We start from the raw sequence: 24,824 nt of genomic DNA on the forward strand, positions 1-24,824 counted from the left end.
GTAAGTTCAGGTGGATTTACTACAAAAAAAAAAGTTTTTCAATTAAAGGTTTATTTATATGTTGCTCAGGATATATGTGAGGTTTATGCAGTCCGAATTAAATTAAATCGCGTAGTTTAAAGTTTACTCATTACGCATTCATGTAACTTTTACTAGTTTCTAGTTTGTTTTGCTGATCTGATACTGGTCTTCGTTGTCCCCTCCACCTGTCCGTGGGAGGGGCCCCGGTCCCGGTGTGTCTCAGGATCATTCCCTCGGGTTCCTGCCGCTGATCCCTCTCAGCTGACGTCAGGAGAAATGGCGGACCAGGATGGCAGCGACACATCTCCTCCGGAGTCCCAAGGTGAGTTGTCACCAACAGGAAACTTTACTTTGACAAAACTTTGTTTTTTCTTCTTCTTAAGGGGGAATAACAGTTGTGTAAAGTACTGAAGGGTGCTTGAGTGGGTCTGCTTTTGAACACTGACTCTGAGCTAAAGAGAGACTCGGAGCCGGTCGGTCACGGGAGTGGGATTAACTATCAACCAACTCACCCAACCGGTTACTTTACGTTTACCAAACACGACTTGTTACGAAAGCTGCTGTAATAGTTATTTATTTTTGTTTTACCCCTTTTTTGTGTGTCTGTGTTGTAGCTGGTAGACATTTTGAGTTTCGGCAGCCACCTGTTGCTTACAATTTGTCACTTCGTCGAAATCCACCTCCAGCTGACGTGACAGGTGAATTAATGAAAATGAGCCGCAGGTTGTTTTCGGGATGGCATAGATAGATTATGTCTTTAGGCTACAGCTTTGTTCTCTGGCTCTCACAGGTGGATTTATATATTCTTTTGAACTTTGAGTTGGCTTATTAATACCCCAAACATGATCATTTATACTCTCGTTATTCATTTTTAAAACTTAAAATGGCCACGTCGCCTTGTAAGTGCATTTTTAGCTTGTAGGTCTATGTGTGTATAATGTCTTTGGAGAAATAAAAGTTACACACAGACAAACTGTACGCCTGTCAGTTCCGGAAATGTCACCAATCAGTGATCTTGTAAAAGTATGTAAAGTGTGCTGGGGGTTTTTGGCTGCCAAAGGGCAGAGCTCTCCCGTATCTTACACCCCTTTGCTTCACTTTTAGCCACTCCTCAAATAGTAACGATATAGCAGGTGATTCCCATTCACTCCTAATGGCAGAGCTGTAATAACTAGAGGTGGGCGGATCGACCCAAATATCGATAGTATCTGGACCAACCCTAAGTGTTGGTATCAGATCGATACTAGCGTGAAAAGATCGATACTTTTTTCTGTCCAGTGAATTGAGAATTAAGAATTTTTTGGAAATGAAAAAAAAAATTAATTATGCACTATGAAAAATGTTTTAACTTTATTCTGTTGACTATTGCATCTATTTTATTTAAAGGCAATAGCGCACTGAAAAAACAAATGCTGACCAAAGTGCTTTAGAGATGGGTACATTTACTTTCCAGGTCTCAAAAAAAGAAAATTTAAAAATACATGAAAAGCTTAAAGATGTGTGGTGTATTATTAATTAATTATTGTGGCAAGCAAAAATCCCAGTGATTTAGTGTTCATTTAAACGTGTGTCCCTTATATAAAGCTACCTTCAGAAGTTAAAAGTATCTGTTCATGTTAATCCACAGTGCATCCAGGCAAAGGTCGGCACCTTCGCTCAGTTTTCCTTGAAAATGTATAAAAAGCAGATTAGTTTAGATGAAGGGTTTGGATAGGTGTGAGAGTCCTTTATAGCACACAGAAAGTTACATAAACAGTATTCCAGTGCTTTTATAAAGACCTGGAACCCAGTTAAGTATGCAAAGAATTATTGCTGCATGAATTACAGTAAGAAGGATTATGTTCACGTACTGCGATACAAGCAGCCCTGACAACTATAACGTAGGCAGAATGGGTGCACAGTGGGCATGACCTTTTATTGATTTGAATGAGTTGAGATTACTTACTTTAGGATTACATAGCATTAAGCTCAGCTGTTCCACAAATGTCCCCTGCTTTGACCTAGCTTGACCTGCAATTAGACAGCAACTAAAGCCACCAAGAGTCAGTGACATACAGAGGATGAGACACTAAAAGAAAGAATTCATATTTTAAATTTATTTTGCAGCTCACAAAAAAAATTACTGCCAATTACCTCTAATTCATGCATTGTAACACTGCACAGATTAATTAATACATGTTGTTAACTGTGTATTTATAAAGAGGTACTGCAGCTTTGATCCAATCAGAAAGTAAGTTCCTAAGATGTGGTTTATCTCCTGTCATTACTACCTGCTTCCCAAATCATCCTTTTTGCTGCTTTGTTCATGAGTTGCCCTGCATTCTGCCTGCACAAAAAGTTACTTCTGTGGGTGATTGCTGTGTTTTCCTGACAATTCGCTCTCAGTTTGGCCATCCACCACACATTATGGGATTTTCTAGAAATTTAACTCAATATTTCTGGGTTAAATTTGCATACAACTCGGCTGTTATACTTTAATTGTACACTATGTCAAACATTATGTCATTCAGGACCCCCAACACGTCAGACCCAGGGTTAGCAATTAAACTTAACAATAAACTAAATCTTTTTTTTTCACTTGCTTGCTTTCTTTTTACTGTATTCAAATGTCCATTCTCTTCAAATGTCTGTGTCTAACACACACATTCAGTAGGTGTGAGAAGGGTGTGTTACCCATCCTATCAGGTTAAAGTCTGCGTGTAGAATTACAGCATTGCTCTCTCCTGCAGGGACAAAGATCAGATTGCTCTTTCATGAATGTGTGCGTTTGTGAAGTGTGAGCTCTCTGAGGAGATGAGACAGCAGGACTTGTCCTGAATTCCTTTATATAGTAAAGGAATCGTGGAAAAGGTAGTGGTTTGGAATTATTTTAGGAAATACTTAATGCTTTTGCTTATGTACATATAAAGTAAAAGAAACAGTGGAGTTGTAACTTTAGTGGCTACGTTGCTTTTCACAGCATGCAAGCTATCGCACTTGTTTCTCTAATCTCCATATTAGTTTAGCTCAAGGATGCATTAACAGTAATACATGTTGAGCCTGGTGTTTGTACTGTTACTATCCAGGCCTTCAAAGTTTGAAATACTCCCCCTTTTATTTCACCCTCCCTTTCATTGCATCTGCCATATTGTGTCACCTTTTAATGGTTTGAATGAAGCCAAGTTCTGTGAGTTCTTAATATGGCTACAGAGCCAAGCAACAATAAAGTTGCACTGCAACATTATTTTAGATGCAGTGCAACTACAATAATGCTCCTTGGTTAAATATTGATGTGCTGCGTGTTGTTCCTTCTGCATTCTTGTGAAGCTGCAGCAACATAATGTTCTCACTCATCGTACATCGCCGTGGCATCCTACATGGCGGATGGCTCTTTAAGTGGATGGTGGGGTGGGGCTATATACCATGTGCTCTCTGTACACACCCCTTCCACAGAAGCAGCTCCTGTACTGCAATATTTGATTTGGTGTGCGCATCCCTAGTTGTGTGTGGGACTGTGTACAGCACATTAAAGCGTGTCCGTCCTCTGCTGTCTCACTTCCCATGCGTCACTGGTCCATGTGCTGCTGTTGTCAGGGAAACCCTTTGCCAGCACCGGCTCAACTTCCACCACTGGATTCGCACTGAATATTTTAACAAACCCCGCTCTCCTCAGTTACTCTGTGTTTGTGTGCTCTGTGCAGTCACTGCCTGGGTGATATGATTCTTCTGACAAGTTTGCATTCACACAATAGACCTAGCAAGGGAGAGCTGAAGCAGGAGAAAAAGGAATGCAGTAAAAGTAGTGACAGCAGAGGCGGCATCTCGGGAGTCAAAAGAAGCACAATCCTTACAGCTCTCGACCAAGCCAGTCTTGTGGATTAAGTCTTCTTTTCTAAGCCAGACTGCAAGAGCTCATCCTACAAGAGACTCTCTCACTCTGTTTTACTCTCTCTATGCCATTGCAGGGAGTATGGACTTGGCTCAGTGAGGTGCTCTATTTGTCTCTTCCACGCTCTCCTTCATCCACCACATTTACTTTCCTCCATCTCCACCGCCTTTTTTCCCCTATCTCCTTACTCATGTTTCTTCTTCTCTCTGTCGCTTCTTCCTGCTGTCTTAAAGTCAGAGCAGCAACCTGAAGAAAATTGCTGTTAGCACTAGCTATTAGCTACCTACGTCTTAGAGAAGGTGGCTTTTAGGGGTGACCTCGTCCATCATCATCCTCTGGCATTCAGGACAGACCTCTTCCCCCACCTCCCATCCTCACCCAGCATCACAGGGTGGGATGGGACGGGGTTGGGTGAGTTAGGCTGGGGCTCAAGGGTTAGCAACAGGGTAGGCAATGCCAGATAGTAAAGGACGTGGGGAAAGAGGAGGTGGGTGTTTGCAAGGGAAGTGGAGGCTGAGGAAGCAAGGTAACCGTTCAGCTATCCCAGCACTTTTCACCATCACTGAGGAGGAGGAGGTACAGAGACGAAGAGATGCTTGCAAGAGAAAGAAAAAAGGTATGGATGAAAATGAGAGCAGTGTAAACTACATTTTCTCCCTTAAATACTGTGATGTTTGAGCTGATTTAAAATGTTAAAGTGTGTGTGAGAGAGAGAGAGAGAGAGTGAGAGAGAGCATTATCTGGGGCAGAGAAGCTCTTGGGGCACAGAGATGTTTAACCAGACTCCAGAGAGTCGCAGCAGTTTAAAGAAAGATCTGAAAATGTGGTCCATTAAAGACAAATGTGTCTACATGCAAGGCTAATGATGTTGAATTAGGAGGTAGGAGTTGATACCCCTAGCAACATGTAGTAATTGTTTGATTTGTGCACAGTTTGCTTTTACAAACTCCTCTAAAACTGTGAAGCGCAGCCATCCAGAGACAGGCGCCTGACAGGTGTGATGAGGAAGCACAGTTTTACTGTTTGTGTGAGTGAAAATCAGCTGACAGGGCAAGATTGACTCAAGGACTGCAGATGAGAATGGAGGTGCGGCTCACTGTACACGTGATCTAAATGCATTAGTAAGCAGAGCAGTCGGGATGCTGTTACAGTTAGAGCAGGCATAAATGTGCTGCACGTTAGCTTTCCCCTTTCACACAATTCAGAAAGATATAGTGTTAGATTTAATTTCATGCCTTATCTAATGTTGAGATGATGCTGTGACCAGTTTTTTTTAGTAGAAAGAACAAAGCTAGATGGTTTTCTTCAAGTAGTGTAGTATTACAGACTGACTCTACAAATCATGCATATGCTACATTATATATAAGGAACAAGACAAAGTGGCTAGTTTCATTTCTAGATAATTGCATTTCCTGTTTGAATCCAACCATCTCATGCTGAGGGATGTGTAGTTGCATCATGGAGCAAACATACATGTAAGATATGACTGAAACAGGTGGAAGGAGAGCAAACTGCTGGGTTTACTGGGAAGTCTGAAATTGAAGTAGCTGCTTTTTTTCACAGTTATCTTTATTATGAAGTCATGGTTCGTGCTGTTGATTGGACTGATTCAACACACGACTGTTAGACTAAACTGATTTGTTTTGTCTCAAATAGTTCTTTCTACTTTGACCTTAGCCTGTAATTTCTCAGTGATGGCACGGGCTTCATTACTCCTGTACAAGTCAAATGGTTGATGGAGCTATAAGAAGTGTGTGGATTTTCATTTGCCATTGATTGTTAATAGTAAACAAGATGACTTTATTTGAGAGCATTGGTTTGTATGCATACTCTAGTGTCAGTGAAAATTTGTCGAGCAAAAATTTGTACTAACAAAATTTTTTAGAAAACTTTTGAAGATGGGAACATGCAAAATTTTCCAGTATTAAATGACAGAGTTTTCCTCTCATGATCTGATTTGCAGCTTGGCCCTGCAGCGTGCAGTGAGTGCAGCTTTTTGTACTAAAAAGCAGAAGCCAGCGTTCTTGCACCTGTTACCCAGGCCTGTGTGCCTCTCCTAGAGCTATAAAGGAACACTCCCATCCCTGCCCCCCTCTTTTTTTCCTCTGGTGGTTGGGGCTTACAGTTTAGCTTAGCATTAGCAGCAGCTAATCCTCTCAGGCTGAAGGGAAGGAAAGGAGCCGTACAGCGTGCTATCCGCTGGCCTGGACAGCGGAGCATTAATCGCTAACTCTGACCATTTAATCTGACTGGCAATGAATGCAGATAGATTGGGGGTGGGGAGCGTGCATGCACATACACACATACATGCAAGCAACAGAACGGAGGGAGGGGCGGGCAGATTAAACGGTGACACTCTCACGTCTCACTCTCTGTTACACACATACTCTTGTTACACAAATATACATGCATACACATGGACAAAAGGATGGGGTTTGGAGAGCTGCCACAACCTGTCTCACACACTGGCTCTCAGCAGCAGTGACACCAACCACAGCTGACCTCTCCCTCTTTCTCTCACCCTCTCGTTTTCACTTCCCATTTTTTCTTACTCTGGAAACAGTTGAGTTTTGGATGGATTTCTTTTGACTGCCCTCTTTGCCCCCCCCTCCACCTCACTGCAACATGGATTTCATTGGGTCACTCTTATCAGTGAAAGATGCTTTCAAGAAGTAGGAATGTGGTTTCTGGTCCTTCGATTCGACTAGTCAGAGTGGGATGCTTGCCAAGAGCTCAGCAGGTGCAATCTTGGAATTATGAACCACAATCCAGGTAAAGCCTTAAACCCAGAATTTTGTTTTGCCTTTATTTAATCTATTGAAATGGCGTACAAAAGAAAGGAAGTGACAAGAATGACTTGCAGCAATGGTCCTGTTTGCTAGGAGTTGAAATATGGGACTTAGCTGCAAGTTTGGGGTTTTTTTTAGCCCTTTTGGTCAGCACCATAACCTCTGGGCTATTGGGTCACCTGTGTCCTAAACTTTTGCTGCCAAATCCACATTCATATAGTACAAGGTACTTAATTGGGAATGAACAGGACTACAAAAGCAGCAGCATCAGTATGCTTTGGATTTGGCTTTGTCCTCGAATATTTCATTTGAGATCAAACCATTGCCGTGCTGTCAGTTTTAATACGAGGTGTTTGCTGTCAGTTCAGATGATCCATGTTCTTTTTTTTCTAAATGTGCTTCAAATGGGCTGGGGTCCTTAGGGACTAAGTAAACCGCTATACAAATACAGGCCATTTACCAAAGATTCAAAAGGATATGTGTTAGCCGAATATGAATTTAAACACTAAGAACTCATACTCATAAAGACATTGCTTAAAATCACGTCAGCTGGAGTGAAACCAAAATGTTTTCTACGTCTGTCCTAATCTTTTGAATCTAGACTTTTGTAGGACTTCAGGTTTAGTATGTGTAGATTCTTATGTTCCTGGTTGACAGTTGGTTGAAAATATGAAAGAATCTTATATAAAAGTGTAGCAAAAGGTGGTGGACATGAGTGTAGCCAGCCATTTATTACTGGGAAGTGGAATTATGTCACACGTGAAACTGACTTTGGTGTGTTTGCGAAGGCTGTTAAGCTGCTGTCCATTGCTCACAAGCAAATATGCTCGCTGTTATTTGAGGTTTGTCGGTTTATGACCTCTACAACAGATGGGTGAGTCTGTGAGACGCAGTAAGAGGATATAAGCTGCACAAGTCCAACATATTAGTATTTTTTCTGTAATATTTTCAGCTGAAAAAACACAGACAGTGCAGATTTGCGATGTTATGATGAGACTGCGTCATCTGGAAAAATGTTTTGAACAAAGGAAACAATGAGAAGACGTATGAACCAGAGATGTGGAGATAAATTTTGGCTGGTTATCAAATTCCACTGGCTTTAACTGCTTTCGTAACTATATTGTACAACATGTATGCACCTTTTTCAAAGTATAGGAATTGAAGGAATGCATTCGTTCTCCATTTACTTTTATCTGCAAATGCTCTGAAGGACATCTAGCTAGGAGTTACAGTAAATATTTATGAGGTAAATCAAGTTGTGTAAATATGGGCCACGTTGTTAATGTCAAAATTTCAGTTCCTTTATTCCAGTAATTTTTTAATACTTTAAGAGGCAATCCTCTTTTCTCTTCTTCTTTGTATTCTGAATATTTCTGTGAGAGTGTGGTTCATTGATTAAACCGGCCAATTATTAATCTTTTCATACTTAGATTCCTACAGATGACTCTTCTAATTACAGTTTGGGTGCGAGAGGCGCGGTACACCCTGGACGGGTTGCTAATGTCATTTAATTTCACATGGGATGAAAGTGTCTCTCTCTTGTCTTGACTTTTTTAGGAAGTGTTATTTCTTATCATGTAGTTTTAAGTATTCCCAGCTGATTAAAGTGAAGTGCATCAAATTAAAGAAATTGGTTGTGGTCTTTGACAGTCACCTACTGGCTCATTGTGCGGTAGTCCACTCGGGTCATTAAAACGCCCACTCCATCACAACATGAAACTTGAAGTCAACTTGTATAAATGAAAAGGCTCATTACTTTGCCTTTTAATGTATTTGCAGGGGCTCCTGGCCTTTCATTCAGACTTGACTTCATCTCATTTAAGCCATCTTTTTTGTTTACCCAAAAGCCCATTCACGTATGTCTCGTTAAGTATCTGACTTCAGTGTATTATCCTCATCATTCAATAAACTGAATCTTTTGTTTGAGGAAAAGGATTTCAGGGGAAGAGAATAAGCAGACCAGACTTGTTTTTACGTGGCCCAGTCCAGCCTTTCCTCTCATAACAATAGCCTATATTAAACCACTTCCAATGCCAGTCTACCCGAGGCAGGGCAGACCTATGAATGCTTGTGTACACACCTCTGTAGATGTTCCATAGACTGTGACATACAATCCGTCTGCAGCTATGCCCTCACACCCTTGATCTTTGTGATTCGCCCTAAAAACCTCTCGAGGTGTTTGGATGGAGACGTTGGTGACAGTTTAGATTCATAAGACTTTCTGCAAAACAAAATATCATAAATTACCAAGTACAGTGAGAGTAAAGTGAAAGGAGGAAACTGTTTCTAATAAACTAAAACTGATCAGCTTGCAAATGAAAAAAGGTATTTGAAAGTAGTAGTTAGTGGAACTTGTGTTCAGACTGATGTTCTCTTTTACCTTTTAGGAGGAAGGAGGTTCAAATTTTTACTCAGTCCTTGATCTTTATCAACTCTTAAGCCACACCTCATGCCCTTACATTTTGCTAGGAAAATTGGGAAATGTTGCAGTGAGTCAATAGAAAGCATGCAACATAAATGGAAATACAGTATTAGGTTTGTGCAAGCTTTCTTGTAATTTTCAGCTGTTGTTAATCTAGTGTAGGTTTTTTTGTTGTTGTTCATTAGGCCTGCCACTTCTTTTGTCCTCACTGCACAAAAAGCTGGGATATGCGAAGCTTTTTGGCTAATAGCAGTTTTTGAATCACCTTATTAGTGCAAAAATATTCATTTATGCCTGTCAGACTCTTATGAGCTTTAATTTTTTTATAGATTCAAATAAAGAGGAACAGACTGTGTTTTTATTACCAGCTGGTAGTAATAAAGTCCCCAAAGATACAACTTTAAATTGATTTTAAAACTGAACGATTCATAGGTCAGTGTTAACTGCCTTAACAAGCAAACAAACAAACCTCTAAAATGACCAAGTAATAGAACTGGAGTGAACATGAGTGGAAAAACCCAAAACAAAAAAGTGAAAAAAAACTTTAAAAGACCTTCAGAAAGTCTGGAGAAGACCACTTCAAGACCACTTTAAAATTGACAAGTTTGGCTGCTTGGAAACTAAATATAAAGAAATGAGACACTTTCACAGTACTGTAAACAAGCCTGGAAGAAAATAGTAGCATGAAATCAATCAAAAAAGCCAGGATGTTGAGAAATGATTCAGTGTTTACTCTTAATGTCATGTAACTATAAAATTCATTGAGACACAGATTTCCATCTGTAACTCTAGATATAAAACTTGTACTCCATCCTGTCCTCTTTCTATAAAGAAAAGAAATAGGTGATAGAGAGACTTGTGTAGAATAGGGCATGATGGCTGTGATATTTAAAGTGGAGTCCATCTTTTTCAGTTTATCAGATTAGTCAGGGGGGATGATTTATTTTGGTCTTTGGGTTTGTGGGACAGGGTTGGTCTCTGTGGAGACTGAGGAGTCTCTCTCTTATCACCACACACAGGAAAGGACTGTGTTGAATGCTTGCTTAGTACACCTACAGTATTTATTAATAGTATACAATTTTTCTAATCCTACCCGTGTAAATTTATGCGTCTGGTTCATCTGCATCAGAGCCAGTATAACGTTCTGTGTCCAGGAAGCTAACCTGAAAGCGCTGAGTCACCCTATAGTGCAATTAATCAATAGCCTAGCTGTGAGCTTGGTGGAAACACTGCACCTTCATGGCCACATCTATGAATAGCAGGAAGACAGTGAAGTGCATATTGTTTTATTGCATTTAGTTTTTCTGTTGAGCAACTCGGCAAAGCCTGAAAATGCCACGGAGACCACCTGCAGACATTTTTTTTCTTGTGCTTGTGTCCCCCTCATACCTCCTATAAAACACGGCTTTCTTTTACGTAACATGTTGAACTTCACTTTTCAATTCATACAATCTGTCTTTGATGATCACATCATAATTATAAGAGCACATGGGGTAAATTAGTATTTTCACATGTGGTCTCAGATAACAGAATATTATGTTATCTGAGACCACCAATGTTATTTGTATGGGAGTTATATATATATATTTTGCAAAAAATAAACCAAAATCATTTCATATCCTTCTACAGTGCACCCTTGACTTTGATTGATGTGTTCTGTGCCATTGGCTTACTGTAGGCATGTTGTGCTGTGCTAAATGTTGTCTGGATGTAAGTACAGGTACAGAGGTGAGATGTAAACTTTAACCGTAGCTCTGGTAGTGTTTTTCTGGAGATGGATTTTTGATGCATTTGAAATTTTTTGATGATAAACTGCTATTTCTTAAGCATTTGGTTGCATATGTTCATTTTTATTTTAAGCAGCAGTTTGTTCTACACACAATGTTCAGCTGAAGTAATAATAATAATAATAATAATAGATTGCATTTATATAGTGCTTTTCGAGACCCTCAAAGCACTTTACAATACCACTATTCATTCACTCTCATATTCATACACTGGTGAAGGCAAGCTACATTGCAGCCACAGTTGCCCTGGGGCAGACTGACAGAGGCGAGGCTGCCATATCGCGCCATCGGCCCCTCTGGCCATCACCAGTAGGCGGTGGGTGAAGTGTCTTGTCCAAGGACACAATGACCGAGACTGTCCGAGCCAGGGCTCGAACCGGCAACCTTCCGATTACAAGACGAACACCCAACTCTTGAGCCACGATCGCCCTAGTTTTATTGGAAACTGTGGAAAGTCTTTCTGATGGTGCTTCTTAATGTGCAATTATTATCTTGTATTTTTCTGGATCTCTTTTCTCCCACTTTGTCTCTTCTTTTCTTGTTTTATTATGTGACACTTGTTTGTCCTTCTTTGCAGCATCGTACTCTCACTTTAAGTCAGAGGATGGCACCGTGTCTTCAACCACCCGTCCCAGCTCTGCGGGCTCTGGGCAGACCTACACTCCCACCCTGACCCCTACACCTAGTCGCACCACCAACAGCAACAGCCCCAGTAACAATGCTGGCACCAAAACAGGTGAGTCCCACATACATTAACATATATTTCAATGAGATTAGTTTGTACCGTGTCTCAGCATTGACTGTTTTGTCTGTCAGGCCTTTAACATTCTTCACTGTTGTTTGTGCTGCAGACTCGCTGCTCTTCAACAAGATTGACGAGAGACTTAGGTTGGCCCGTGAGCGCCGGGAGGAGCGTGAAAAACAGAATGGTGAGCGTTCTTGTGCGTTTGACAGAGAGAAGAATAAAAGTTATCTTTTTTTGGGTGTTTTTTTTGTCTTTCCCACAACATATTGTGACTGAACTTGGTTGGTAGCTGTGGTGAAGTGCCAGTTTCTCTGGCTGTTACATAAAGGCTAGGTTCAAGCCAGGCGGCCTGTTGCCATGGATTCCGTGTTACATAATGGGACAGTCCATGGGACAGCTTTCAGAAAGGCTGGTGTTTTTGATGTTAGAGTGTGTGTGTGTCTGTGTGTCAGTATAATCAAAATAATACAGCAGATGGTTTTTAGGAAGTCATTGCCGATTTGTTCATGTTTTAAGTGTGGATTTTTTTCACGCTGTTGTACACTGGTCGCACCTCTGGTCCTAAGTAAGGGGCTGAGGCGTTTGCGTTGTGTTGAGAGCTAAAGCTTTCTCATATGATCCATAGCTTACACATCACATTACTGCTATAAGCCTTTTCGTGTTGTGTGCAAGTTGCCTGTTTTTTTTCTTTTTTCAAACAAATTGTTTATTATGTTTACATGCGCCAGCTGCCAAGGAGGCCCAGTGGCAGGCCCGTGAGGAACGAGCCAGGCAGCACTATGAGAAACACGTTGAGGAGAGAAAGAAAAAGCTGGAGGAGCAGCGGGTAAAGGAGGAAAAGAGACGGGCTGCCGTGGAGGAGAAACGTCGGCAAAAAATAGAGGAAGACAGGGTACTGACGCTCCCCTCGTTCACAACTGTGCATCCTGAGTGTTTTACTCGTGAACACACAAAGGCTAACCTCTTACCTGCCCCCTGCTTCCAAGTTTTTTCTGAAACACCCATCCAGGGAGGATGGGGGAACATGGATACTGTATTTGTGTGTTTAACCACTCCTTTTCTTGTATAAAAAAAAAATGTAAAGAAAAATTGCACATCTGTCAAGTAGTCATAGATTTCCTGTCCAGCAGTAATTAACTTTACAGCGAGTTGACGTTCTAATTAAGTTGTTGATTTAGTGAACTAGAACATTGATGTGTCAAAGATCTGTAACATGACACTGTAGCAGCACATGTTGATGACTTTGCATAAATAGTAATAATAAATCTGGATAGGTTTTTTTTTCTATTGATACAGTAGGTTTAACTTTTTACTCTATAAAGATGATATTTGACAACCTCACCTGTATGAGGTTTGACATCTCAGTATATAGCAATAAAATGTGTTTGGTTTTTTCCAAGGGTAGCTAACTTTTGATGCACTCAGTCATTTTATTTTATAAGCAGGCCTGAAATATGACAGAAAGCACTCAGTTCAAACCACTTCAATGGTTACTCTTAGTAGGCTTTCAACGAGTAAAGAGTTACATCTTAGTAGGAAATTAGGTTTGGATCTAAGTCTTTATTTTATAGGAATGGTATAAATTTAGAAACAAGGACTGTAGGAGAACAGGAGAACTACTGCTACTGGGCCACCAGATGCCCACCGTACCTCAACTTTCAGTGGACTCCAATTTCTACAGCCTAGAAAGTGTCTGTGGTTCCTCAGCATTAGCTTTAGCACCAGCACATAGAATGAAAGAAATGCCAACCTATCTGCCATGTATTGCTACTTTGGGTGCAGTCAAAGCACTCCATTCATTCAGAAGAAATGAAGAGAGAGAATTTGCTTAACACTTGGTATGTCGGATGGCTGTTTGTTTTTTTGGCATTGATGTTCTCGTTGTTTTGACTGTAGGCTCGTCATGAGGCAGTGATTCGCAGGACTATGGAGAAGAGCCAGAAAACCAGACAGAAGGCCAACCGTTGGTCTTGGGGAGGAACTCTGCAGACAAACACAACCTGCACAACAGCTGGTACTCTTACATATATCACATATATAACACAATACCTGTTAACACACAGCACAACACACCATAAACATAGTCAGTTGTACAGTCATTTTTTCCCCCTCTGCATTGGTGCTCATACACCTGATGTGTGTCTCTATCAGTGCCTCTCTTGTATAAATATGTCTGCCTGCCTCTGCGTGTCAGTATTGTTCTGCCATGTTTATATTTGAACTTTTCAGATCCGCTGCCCTCTGTTGTTACTGCGTATTCACACCCTTCTCTGCCTCTCTCTCTTTCTCTCTCTCCCCCCCCTTTGCTCTCAAATTCAAACTCTCTCTCTCTCCCTCCCACTCTCGGCTTGCTCTCTACCTGCTCTGCACTCTTTGTTTTCTCTGCCATTGTCCTTTCCCCTCCTGGCCCAGGTTTTGTCGAGTCAGCTTTCCTCTATCCACTCGACCTTGCTGGACTGGAGCACATGCAGAGTGCTTTCAGTCTCTACTACAGATACGGAATGACATCCCAATGTGAATATAAAAGCACTGTGTGGGTTAGCTGGCTGGCGTTAGAACGCTGGCTTTAGCACTGTAACTGTTCAGCACTGTGTTAGCTCATTCTCTTTAGTTTTCACGTAGGCCAGTGTGAATGGCACGACATGTAGTTTTGCTATTTCACTCGCATGTAGCAGTTCACGTGTGACGTAAAGTTATATCCCCAGGCACAGGATCATTTACTCAAGCCATTTTAGTTTTATTTTAGAGGACATAAGACCCATTTAGCACTAATCTGTTTTTAAATATCTTTCCTGTCTTAGCAACAAGTTGGTAGTTTTTCATACCTAACCTGAATTAACCAAAATAGAGAAACCCAGAGAGATGACTGACTTCAGCTCTCTTTCTTCCCCTTTTTCTCTCCTTAAATTTCACCAATTCAATATAAAACTGATATGCATTTGTCATGTTTTGTTTTTTTGCATTTTAGATGCTGATAGGCGCTCAGTGTCCACAATGAATTTATCCAAGCACACAGACCCTGTCATTACCAAGCGCCTCTCTTGCTCCTCTGCCACACTCCTGCACTCACCAGATCGAGGTAATAAATATACACACACAAATACAGTTCATTACATCCACTGGCAATGGTCTGCCTTTGACTCCATCTTGTATAATTTGCCAATGTTATGAAGTAGTCTCTTGTGACAGGCTGTAAAGCACTCATTGTTTTATTGTGATTAGTTAATTAGATTTGGGATGTTTATGTGACTGAAACACACTTTTTATGTTAAAACTATGTATTATGTAGCGTGTCATTCCCATTTAGTTAATATGACGCTAAATCCAGCAGAGAGTTAACATAGCTTAGTTAAAGAATGGAAGAGAAACACCAGAATCCAAACTTAAATCAGTTAACACTCTTAACAGGAGAAGATGAAATATTATTACAATGCAGAAAAATTTTCACTGCTAGATTTTCATATTCCTCCAATGTCCTTCCATGGCATGAATGTCTGCAACTTCTCTTCTGCCTTTGCCATGCTACATATGTGGTCGGTCTCCAGCCAGATAGGTAAAGCGTGATTAGTCAGAAGGGAGGTGTCCTTCTCGGTCACTGTATTCAAATATGGTGGGGAAACATGAAGGGTTCCACAAACCAGCGGCCGGCCCGGTATATTTTAAATGGATTAATTCTAAGTTTATGAGAATGCATCAATTTCTTGGAAGATAATGAATAATAATGAATGTATATTTGTATATTTATTATATAATGTATATTTATGAGTACTTTATCATTTCTTTCTTATGAAATAACCTAAAAACATCAATAACTGTACCTTTAATTGGACACACATACTTTTTAGGTGAAGAAAATATATCAAATTTTTCCCAAATTTACAATAAAGCTACACTTCAAAACAAACCATTAAACAGGCCCAAGACAGTGTGAAATATGAACTAAGTAAAATAGGAAGTTATTTGATTAAAATGAAGACAAAAAGAACAATAAAACTGAAAAACATTAAGAGCTTTTTTTTAAAAAAAAAAAAATTAGCCTTATGCTAAGCTAAGCTAACAAACTGCTGTTTCTTAGCTTAGCATAGCTTAGTCTGTTTTTCAGATGTTATCAGACTTAAATGAATCCTTGTATGAAGTAATCAGCAAGAAACAAATAAGCAAATTTCCGAGTTCAAGCTTTTACTTAAGTCATTGTTGAAGTCTAACCATCGGGTCATGCATCATTTGATGTTTGTATGCTGCTGACAGGCTTACAGATGAGAACAGTCTCCTCCCCTGTCATAAACAAAGCTCAGTCCAAACCCCACCTACATCAGGGAAAGACCAGCCAACAGAAAAACACAGGTTTCTTGTGGGAATTTTTTTGGTCTCTTATACTGTTCCGACTATGTTGCAAGCAACAAAAAAGATCTTGGGCTGGAAACTGTAAAATAAACTGTTACTTTTGTAGAAATTTGTCAGTGTAAAATTTTAAATGTAATATTCTGACAAGAGAAACTTTGATTTGGAGAGCCTACCATGACATGACAAGCTGATCTAATATCTTTTTATGTATAAATGTACATTATGACTATTGAAACAAATGCCCACAGTCCAGCACGCACGTGTTGGCATTTGTGCATTTCATCTGAGGGATCAAGATTTTTTTCTCCCCCCCTCTAACGTGACCCCTTTCTCTAATCCTCAGTAGGATAATCTTTTTGTTTTTGTGGGAACACTGTATGCTGTTTTTATCCTGGCTGAAAAATTGTCACCCACATTAGTCAGAAAATTATAATTATGCTCTTGTTCCCATTATTATATTAGACACCGCACACCGAGGCACGGTGAAGCATCACTCAGTGAAATCCAAAAAACTCTCAAACATGAATGTTTTTATATATGAAGTAATAGAAATGTAAAAACCCATTTATTAATACAGTTTTCAGCCCAGATGTATCTTTGACCTGCATGCTGACACCTGCAAAGCACTGCACGTTTTGTCTCATACTGTGCCGGATCTCCTTTAATTGGCTTACTTATCAGGTTGTCGTGGAGATTAATTAATTAAAATAGCCTTTTTCTCCGAACTACCTGAGGTAAACTGAAAGCTTTTTGCTTGAATGATTTCCCAGATAAATTGAAATTTCTTGAAGATCATTTTCTTAAAAATGCAATGTGTCCTCTTATCTTGCACGGTTTGTCTTTGCCCTTTTGTTTGCTCTTCATACCACGGTGTTTGCTGCCTCTCATAATTAAACAGGTGCATGAAGGTGTAGGTGTGGCACGGCAGTCTGTGCATGCTTACAAATTCACTTTATTTCTAACCTGCAATGCTTGACAGTGTTGGGAAAGGGGGAAAATGCAGTAAATATGTATAATTTATAATCTGCTTTGATTGGTTGCTTAGGCAAATAAGTGGGTAGTCTGTAGTTGTAGCTCTTATCAAAGCTCACATGTCACATGCGTGTGTTCAGGACTGCGCCGCCTTCCACTGACGCCATGGGAGAGCAACATGGTGAACCGCCTGCAGCAGCCAACACACTCCTACCTGGCCCGCAGCCGCAGTGCAGTGAGTCTGTCAGGAGACCAATCAGGTAACACACAACACTGATTTTATAAAACAAAACATTTAAGGCCCTATAGCTCTTTAGATCAAGATTCTCTTGATCGAAGGCAGAGGTTTTATTAAAAAGAGTATATATACCCTTTTATGCTTGGTCTCTTGACCCAAGCAGTTTCGGATGCTAATCAGATTTGCCTGGACTTAAAGCATTACACTGTCTGAAACTTCCTTTAACAGCGTGTATCAGGCACCCAAAGCTCACGCACACAGACACACATGCACATACGTCCCCCAAAACAAATGAAGTGATTTGTTCAGGAAATGTTCCTCTACTGATGCCATGCCTTGTCACAGCAGCAGGGAGTTTTAGATCATTTGTGTGTGTTCCATCATTGTTTACATTAAAGGAAAGAAATAACTTCTAGGTGAACTACTTGGATTCACTTACTCTTTTCTATTCTGCCCTCTTTGATACATTCAGCATCTTCAGTTGGTGAAGTGCATTTCTTACATGTATTTAGATGTTTGCTTGCTTGCTTTGTATGGTTTTGGGTCTAATGTGTGGTTAGCTATAGTTTGTTCTAACTGGGTGACAAAGTAGAAATGCTTCCAACACTGGGACTCTTTACAGCAAGTAATGGTTTGGCAAACCATTCCTGATCTAAATATCTTTAAGTGTATTGTGTTAAGTTTTTTAATGTGATTCTTTTTTTCTTTTTTTTTTACTAACCCTAATCAACCAACCAAATCCTTATTTTATATCACATAGACAGTCTTTGTCACACAGTGCCAGGTGATGGTTGCAGTACATTCGCAGCTGTTTGCACTTTTGTTTAGTAGCACTAATACTTTCTTTCTTTCTTTCTTCCTTCTCTGTTTCTACCATAAATATTCTCCTCATTCCTCTCAATCCTGCGCTGGCTTCTTCAACCCATGGCTTTCCTTCATTTATTTATTTATTTATTTTTTATTCATCTTGATTCCTTCTCATTCCTGTCTTTGTTTCCTGATCTTTTTTCCTCTGTGATCCATTTTGTCCAACACTTATTGGTGTCCTACCAATTCTCACACTACCCCAATCAATGCCTTCTTCAAAAACACTGTATACTCCCACCTTATACATCACCCTAGCCATGCCTGTGTGTCCTCGCTCAGTTTCCTGCCACCCCATGGGCTCAATGTCCTTCAAGGCCCTGCAGGCACAGCCGCTGCCTCACTGTCGCAGCCAGGAGAGGAACCTCAGCAGGGACGCAGCTTCCTCGTCTTTAAACACCCCGCGCAGGAGGACAACCGGAACAACACAGGTAGATTTCATCAGCCCATGACAAAATATCGGGGAAATAATATTTGTGAACAAAAAGCAACTCAGATTATTGCTCGACGGGAAAGACCATTTGAGACGGTTACACTGATTGTCTGTTTCTTAAAAAATTTGGTCATATGATAGTTTATTTTTGGCTTTAGATAACATATTATTATTTCCTGCTACTGCTATTACAGAATGTGTTGACGTGAATCAATTTTTTAAATCAATTTTTTCAAGCACTCAGTAACACGAGCCTTTAAATTCTTCTACTTCTTCAACTTTGTCATTTTCAAATTGATTATGTTTCTGATCAAACAATATAAACAATAGAGTATCTGTCATCACACACACTTGCATCCACTGTTCATCTGCTTCGTGACAGCTTATTATGCTGTTAAGGTCTTAGACCTCTTAAGGCGCCTCTGTCAGTGCGCCCCAGGGCGGCTGTGGCTACAATGTAGCTTGCCATCACCAGTGTGTGAATGGGTGGATGACTGGACGTGTAAAGCGCTTTGGGGTCCTTAGGGACTAGTAAAGCACTATACAAATACAGGCCATTTACCATTTAGAAAGAAGGCCCCTTGTATGCCATGCATCCCACACACTAACATATCACTGTGCATGTGAACTGATAACTCTCACCCACTCCAGAATACCGCTGGTGTGTCATTCATACAAGGTCAGTGAGAATGTACAGATAATGGATGCAGTGTGATTTTTTTTTTTTTCCTCCAAATTAAAAAGACTCTTTTTCATTTTGTGACCTGTTAAGTGTGTTTTGTTTTTTCTTACTTTGTTTCTGAGCTTGGTGCCAGTTGTAATCTAAGCCTAATCCTGTTACTCATCATATTGTGTGGCTACTATCTATAGGGCACCTTCTAAACCATCCAGTTACCTTTTGTATTGCATTAAAGGACATTTTTCTGGAAGAGCAGTTTTGATGATAATGTGTTGCTTGCTTCCCTGGGTCCTTACTTGGTGGGTTTTTTTTTTTAAAAAACTGCCTGTTTTGACTCGTGCATGTTGTCTTTTGTTTTTACCGTATCTCCTGAACCAACAGCGGCAAAAAGACCGTGACAGTGTCAGGAAGTCATGGAGCAACCTGACACTTCCATTTGCTCCTGTTCTCTCATTGCCACCAAGCAAGCGCTCCTCTTCCCCAATCAAAAAGAGCGGTAAAGTGACAGCACCCTCTCCTGGCAGGTCAGTGGATATTACATTTGATAAATGGGGAATATTTGGAGCTGAAATTGTTTTACAGTTTTATTTGAAATGTAACGTGGGCAGTTATTTTGCTGATATGCTCGAATTATGACTATTTTTAAAAAATATATACTTCCTTTGCTCACAGACCTCCACAGAAACCAGTGGGGCGACCTCCAACCCCCAAGTTGCTAAAGTCTCCAGGGGCAGAAGATCCTGGAAATCTTCGTCCTGTCAGGATCACACCTGAGAGTTCCCACTCTTCAACACCCAGAGGAGAGGAGGAGGATGAGCAGGTCCTCAGCCCTCCTCAGCCTCGACCTCAGCCACTGGGTCAGAACAAGAGCTCGAATGAGCAAACGGCAACCAGCGGTGAGTTATGAATCTCTAACCTGTTTCACAGCTACAGTTTATTACACTGGTCAGCATAACTTTTATGATGCCTTCTAGAGAGTGTAAGCAGTCCACCAGCTCACAAGCCTTCAGCGGGCACCACAGACCCGGAGGAGGCGAGTCGTATCCTGGCCGAGAAACGACGGCTGGCCCGCGAGCAGAGAGAGAGGGAGGAAGAAGAGCGCAGGCGACAAGAGGAGCAGGCAAGGTGTGCAGGCTGGGCTGTGTGTGAGCATGTGCATGAGAGGGAATGTGTAGTGCTGAAAGGCTGCATCATTTTTGACCTGGTTGTGTCTCACCAGATTAGCAAAGGAGGAGTTGGCTCGCCGAAAGGCAGAGGAGAGAGCAAGGAGAGAAGAGGAGGCTCAGCGCCAGGCCGAGGAGAGGAGGAAGAAGGAGGAGGAAGAGGAGAGAAAGGCAGAGGAAGAAAGACTTCGGAAAGAGCGAGAAGAGGCAGAGAGACTACAGAAACAGGTCTGAGATTACGGATGTTTATGTTGACTTGTTTTGTTTTTATGTGGTTGCCACAAATGGCATTTTGAGCTAACTACAAAAATCAGCAGGTCTGCTGTTTTGAACTTTCAGCCTGTTCTCATTCCCGGGGTGTCAAATACAGACCTGATGGTGATGCAGAGACACACACAGATGTTCTCTTTAGCATAACTACAGTGGTGCGTCAGGTTATGGCAAATTATGAGACATGTCTCACTCCCAAACTTCATATGGATGCTTGTAAAAGGCTTCTTGGCAATGTAAAGGCACTGATTGGCAGGAATCACAATTTTTCAATGTGCAGGGTTAATGTTGTCAAAAGGGAAAAGTCTCTTTTTAAACCTAACCAAATATAGTCTGCCACCCTAAACTCTCAAAGGGAACATAAACTGTACTTTCCAGGCAAAAGAAAAATGTACTGCTTATGTATTCGCCCCAATTCCAGCCTCCTAAATCACACTTTGAAGCTCTTTAAAACAGACCTCTTATATCTGAGAGCCCATCATTGCAGCTCCAGGTGCATCCAGGCTTTAATGCGAGAGTACATCCTATGTATATCTGTGATATGCCTGCTACACACCCGAGGGCGAGAACACGTTGGAGCACTATGGACCTATTAATAAGATGAAATGCTTTTCTGTACATTAGAAAGAGGAGGAAGAGGCTCGACAGAGAGAGGAGGCGGAGCGACTGAGGCAGGAGAGAGAGAGGCACTTCCAGAAAGAGGAGGCTGAACGTCTGGAGAGAAAGAAGGTAACGTGACCTCACATTATAAACACGCATAAATTGCAAGGTACAGTGTACATTAAAGTATTTTCCCTTTTTTCTAACCCTCCAGCGTCTTGAGGAGATCATGAAGAGAACACGGCGTTCAGAGACAACTGAAAAGGTAAAGACCAGAGGGAAAATGGAGTAAACAAAAGTGTAACAACTATCCAACTGAACAATCTTTGAGTATTAATTCCTTTTTTTCATTTCATCATCAGAAGGTCAGAAATGGAGACAATGCAGGTAATTTAATATACCGTTTTTATAATTACCTTTGCAGTAATATATCTTTCAGATTGTCGTCAAAAGATATCCTCTGCAGTTGTTGTTCCTGACACCAGATTGATTTTCTTTCACCACCAGTGAACCCGGCCTCTCCTGCTGCGTCAGCAGCAACTGAGACGCCAACACACAATAGTAACGGCAACTTAAGCCAACCAGATCCCACCCCAAACCCCAACACCACAGCACTGAGCCATCCTGACCAGAGGTACAGTCAACAGCCATGATATACAACAGCCATACTGCTTGTGATGTCATCAGATCTGACACTGTCATTTTTTTTTGGTTTTTAGGGAGAATGGGGAGTTTGAAGAGGTGCTTGTACTGCCTTCACATTCCAGGTTGTCTCCCCCTGAAGGAGAGGAGGAGCAACAGCAACAGCAGGAGGACAACAGAGTTCCTGTCCTAGCCTTCTCAGAGAATGGTCTACTGAAACCTCTAAGCAGAGTAGACGATATATCAGCCCAGCAGGGAGCAGGTGAGAAGGCATCCACTCTCTGATTGGCCACTAGTTCCTACATTTGTATCCCATTACTCCCCACCCCCTTCTTCTTCCTCCCTTAGTTTCCTTTTGATAAAATTACAGAGACTGTCATTAATTCTGGTCCCTTCCTAGTGTGTGTGCATCTTGTCTTTACAAACCTGACTTGATGAATAATATCCTCTATAAATTTTGTGACATGTCTTCTGAGGCTCTGGTGGGCTCTTTGCAAGCTCTATGAAAGAAACCTCAGCAGTGTCAAAATGATGTCATCAGGGGTATCTCAGATTGAGGCATCACATTTGACCAAAAAATTGAGTTATTTAATTTTTGCTGGACTTTGAAAGATGAGGGTGTCTTACAGACCGGGACGGGACACCCAGGGCGGGATGCATCTTCTCAAATATTTCTTCTTTATGTGTAACTCTAGTCTTACAGAATGACTCTTCAATTAATTCTTGTAAATTAAAGCATGTACAGAGACGTCACTGTGGACTTTCAAAGTATCTAAGCAGTTATGTTGAAGTAGAGGTGTAATTTTCCCATGGGGTCAAATGAGAAACTGGGACATTTGTAGAGAGCACCAATAAGCTCCTGAAGATATTCACCTTTTTTATTTTTTATTTTTTTTTAAATTAAAAAAAAATAACAAGAAGAAGAACTGTTTCGAGCATCACTGACCAATTAATTTTCCCATTAGGCTTAAGAGAAACCAGGACACCAATAAGCTATTGGCACAGAATTGATTGACCAGACCTGAGAACAGCTTATTGGTGCAGTCCTCCACAACAAGTTTCTCACATGGCTTCATCGCTGCTACAGGCTGCTCTGTTTTTCTGTTTCTTTTTGTTTTATTCATTTTTGTTTCATACCAAGAAGCTCATTCAGATTATGAAGACCTAGTATTGCACTTTCAATATAGTAGCTCAAGCATTGCAAGTTGAAAGACCATATTTTATTTACAAGGAAGTGAATAAAGAAAATATATTATATGTCCTGTGCTTTAAATTCTTTGTTCCTTTGATTTGCAGATGTTGCCTGATGCCCTGATGCAACATGACGATTCCACACCCACAGACATGAAGGAGAGGTCAAACAGAGAGGTGAAGTACAGAGCTGTTGGACTGAATCAGTAGGACAACTCTCAGCACTAGATTCTTCCTTTCTTCCTCTCCTGTGACAGAAGAGCACTGTTCCCAAAGATGGTGTCTCCAAACATCTTGTAAGGGCATCACTGAGAGAGATTACTCTTCCCTCATCCTGCACTCTGTGGGGCAAAGCTTGTTTTTCTGTATCTGAACATGATTACACTTGGTCATCATGTATGTTCTGTGTATAGCCACAGGTTTCCCTGATTCTTAAATGAATGTCCTGAAATCACAGGAGGGCATTGAGTGTGTATAGTCTTGCGATGTGCGTGATTGAGAGCGCGAATGAGAAACTGACAAAAATGTAAAAACTAAGATCAGCTGTCAGTCAGCAGCTGTGATACTTGAACGTTTTTGAACTATTTTTCTGTAGACAGATTGTGATCAGCGATGTGACTTTAGCTCAGGCCCCAATCTAGCTTCGTTTATGAATTTTTGTCTCTAACTGGAACCTTATGGTTCTCACAAGGTAATATTTCTGCAGAAATGTGAGAAATAAAGTGTGCTACAGGAATGATATCAGTGCATGAAGTTGTATTAAGACTAATGCAAAAAAAGGTATGTCATGTAATATATTTTGCTGTTTCTACAGTGTTTAAACTAGGTTATTACTGGGGTGGAACAGGTGCTGGAGTATTATGACTTTAGGTTTAATAATGACAAAAATGAACATACTGTCCTCTGAAAACTGAAAATGTAGGGTATAAACTTGAGATTTTTCTTCAAATTGCTGTACAGATAAAAATGATTTGTCGTCATTGTCTTTATGTTCAAATTTACAAAAACGTGCTTCATTATTAAGTTATGCCCTTTTATTCATTCACATTTTAACCCTGTCACAATTGCACCTATTCTACATCCTGTCACTGCCTGTAAGCCACTTTTTTGGCCAAGTAAATCCAAACTGGATTGAATGAATTTACTGATGTTATTGTTAAAATAATCGGATGTTTCCAAGGATTTGACAGATGCTGCTAATTATGACATTCCTTGGCCTTAACATAGTGTAGAAGGAATGATGTGACTTTGCTTCATGAGCTCAATCGCTTTGGCCCTTTGTCCAAACTCCCCAGTGGCTTTTCTTGAATTCAGTAGGAATCATCAAATATTGGTGTCACGCAGTTATAAATAATACAACTCATAATTCATACCACTTCTCACTATGGCAAGACAAAAGGTGGAAATTACTAAATTTCTAGAACCGGGCCATTACACTTCATTTTCACTCAGCTCCTACAAATGATCTGCATTAGGGTCCTCAGACTTGAGCACTGTCTAACAGTACCACTAAAGAATAAACTTGTCTTGATTATGTACTGCAGGACGTTACCAGCAGTACACATGGCATGCTGTTATATTTGATGCTATAAATGTAAAAATGTATATTTTATTACTACCACAAAGATTTGAATATAGCCCTTTACTTCAGAGGAAGCATGAGGTGAGCTCTCTGAATCATTGTAAAAGTAAAATCTCTCTACAACTGCTGCAGCTGTACTGCTTCAAATGAATAAAACTTTTTGAACTGGTTATCAGTAGTAGTATTCAGTAATTTTACCTTATTTTGTTTTTCA

The 24,824-nt window shown here is 40.6% G+C and overlaps 1 protein-coding gene across 6 annotated transcripts; it reads left to right on the forward strand.

Annotated features, from left to right (window-relative positions):
* The first annotated feature begins 292 nt into the window (after positions 1 to 292).
* map7b (microtubule-associated protein 7b) lies at positions 293 to 24,774 on the forward strand. 6 transcript variants are annotated; one of them, XM_087852295.1, is made up of 20 exons: positions 293 to 343; positions 11,465 to 11,623; positions 11,739 to 11,816; positions 12,361 to 12,524; positions 13,529 to 13,646; positions 14,045 to 14,146; positions 14,601 to 14,711; positions 15,881 to 15,976; positions 17,089 to 17,208; positions 18,309 to 18,481; positions 19,544 to 19,686; positions 19,835 to 20,058; positions 20,137 to 20,287; positions 20,382 to 20,553; positions 21,220 to 21,324; positions 21,410 to 21,460; positions 21,558 to 21,582; positions 21,703 to 21,829; positions 21,915 to 22,099; positions 23,134 to 24,774. In XM_087852295.1, exons 1-20 carry the CDS (start codon positions 298 to 300, stop codon positions 23,142 to 23,144), a joined length of 2,361 nt encoding a protein of 786 aa, XP_087708421.1. In that variant the 5' UTR covers positions 293 to 297; the 3' UTR covers positions 23,145 to 24,774. The 6 variants fall into 6 exon arrangements, with proteins under 6 accessions (XP_087708421.1, XP_087708416.1, XP_087708417.1 ...); XM_087852290.1 differs by lacking the exon at positions 293 to 343 and adding an exon at positions 3,740 to 4,505; XM_087852291.1 differs by lacking the exon at positions 293 to 343 and adding an exon at positions 3,740 to 4,505 and having other exon boundaries at positions 18,333 to 18,481.
* Positions 24,775 to 24,824: the final 50 nt, after the last annotated feature.

The sequence above is a fragment of the Neolamprologus brichardi genome, chromosome 15 (assembly GCF_056152115.1).
Source record: "Neolamprologus brichardi isolate AB-2024 chromosome 15, ASM5615211v1, whole genome shotgun sequence".
NCBI classification, from domain to species: Eukaryota; Metazoa; Chordata; class Actinopteri; order Cichliformes; family Cichlidae; genus Neolamprologus; species Neolamprologus brichardi.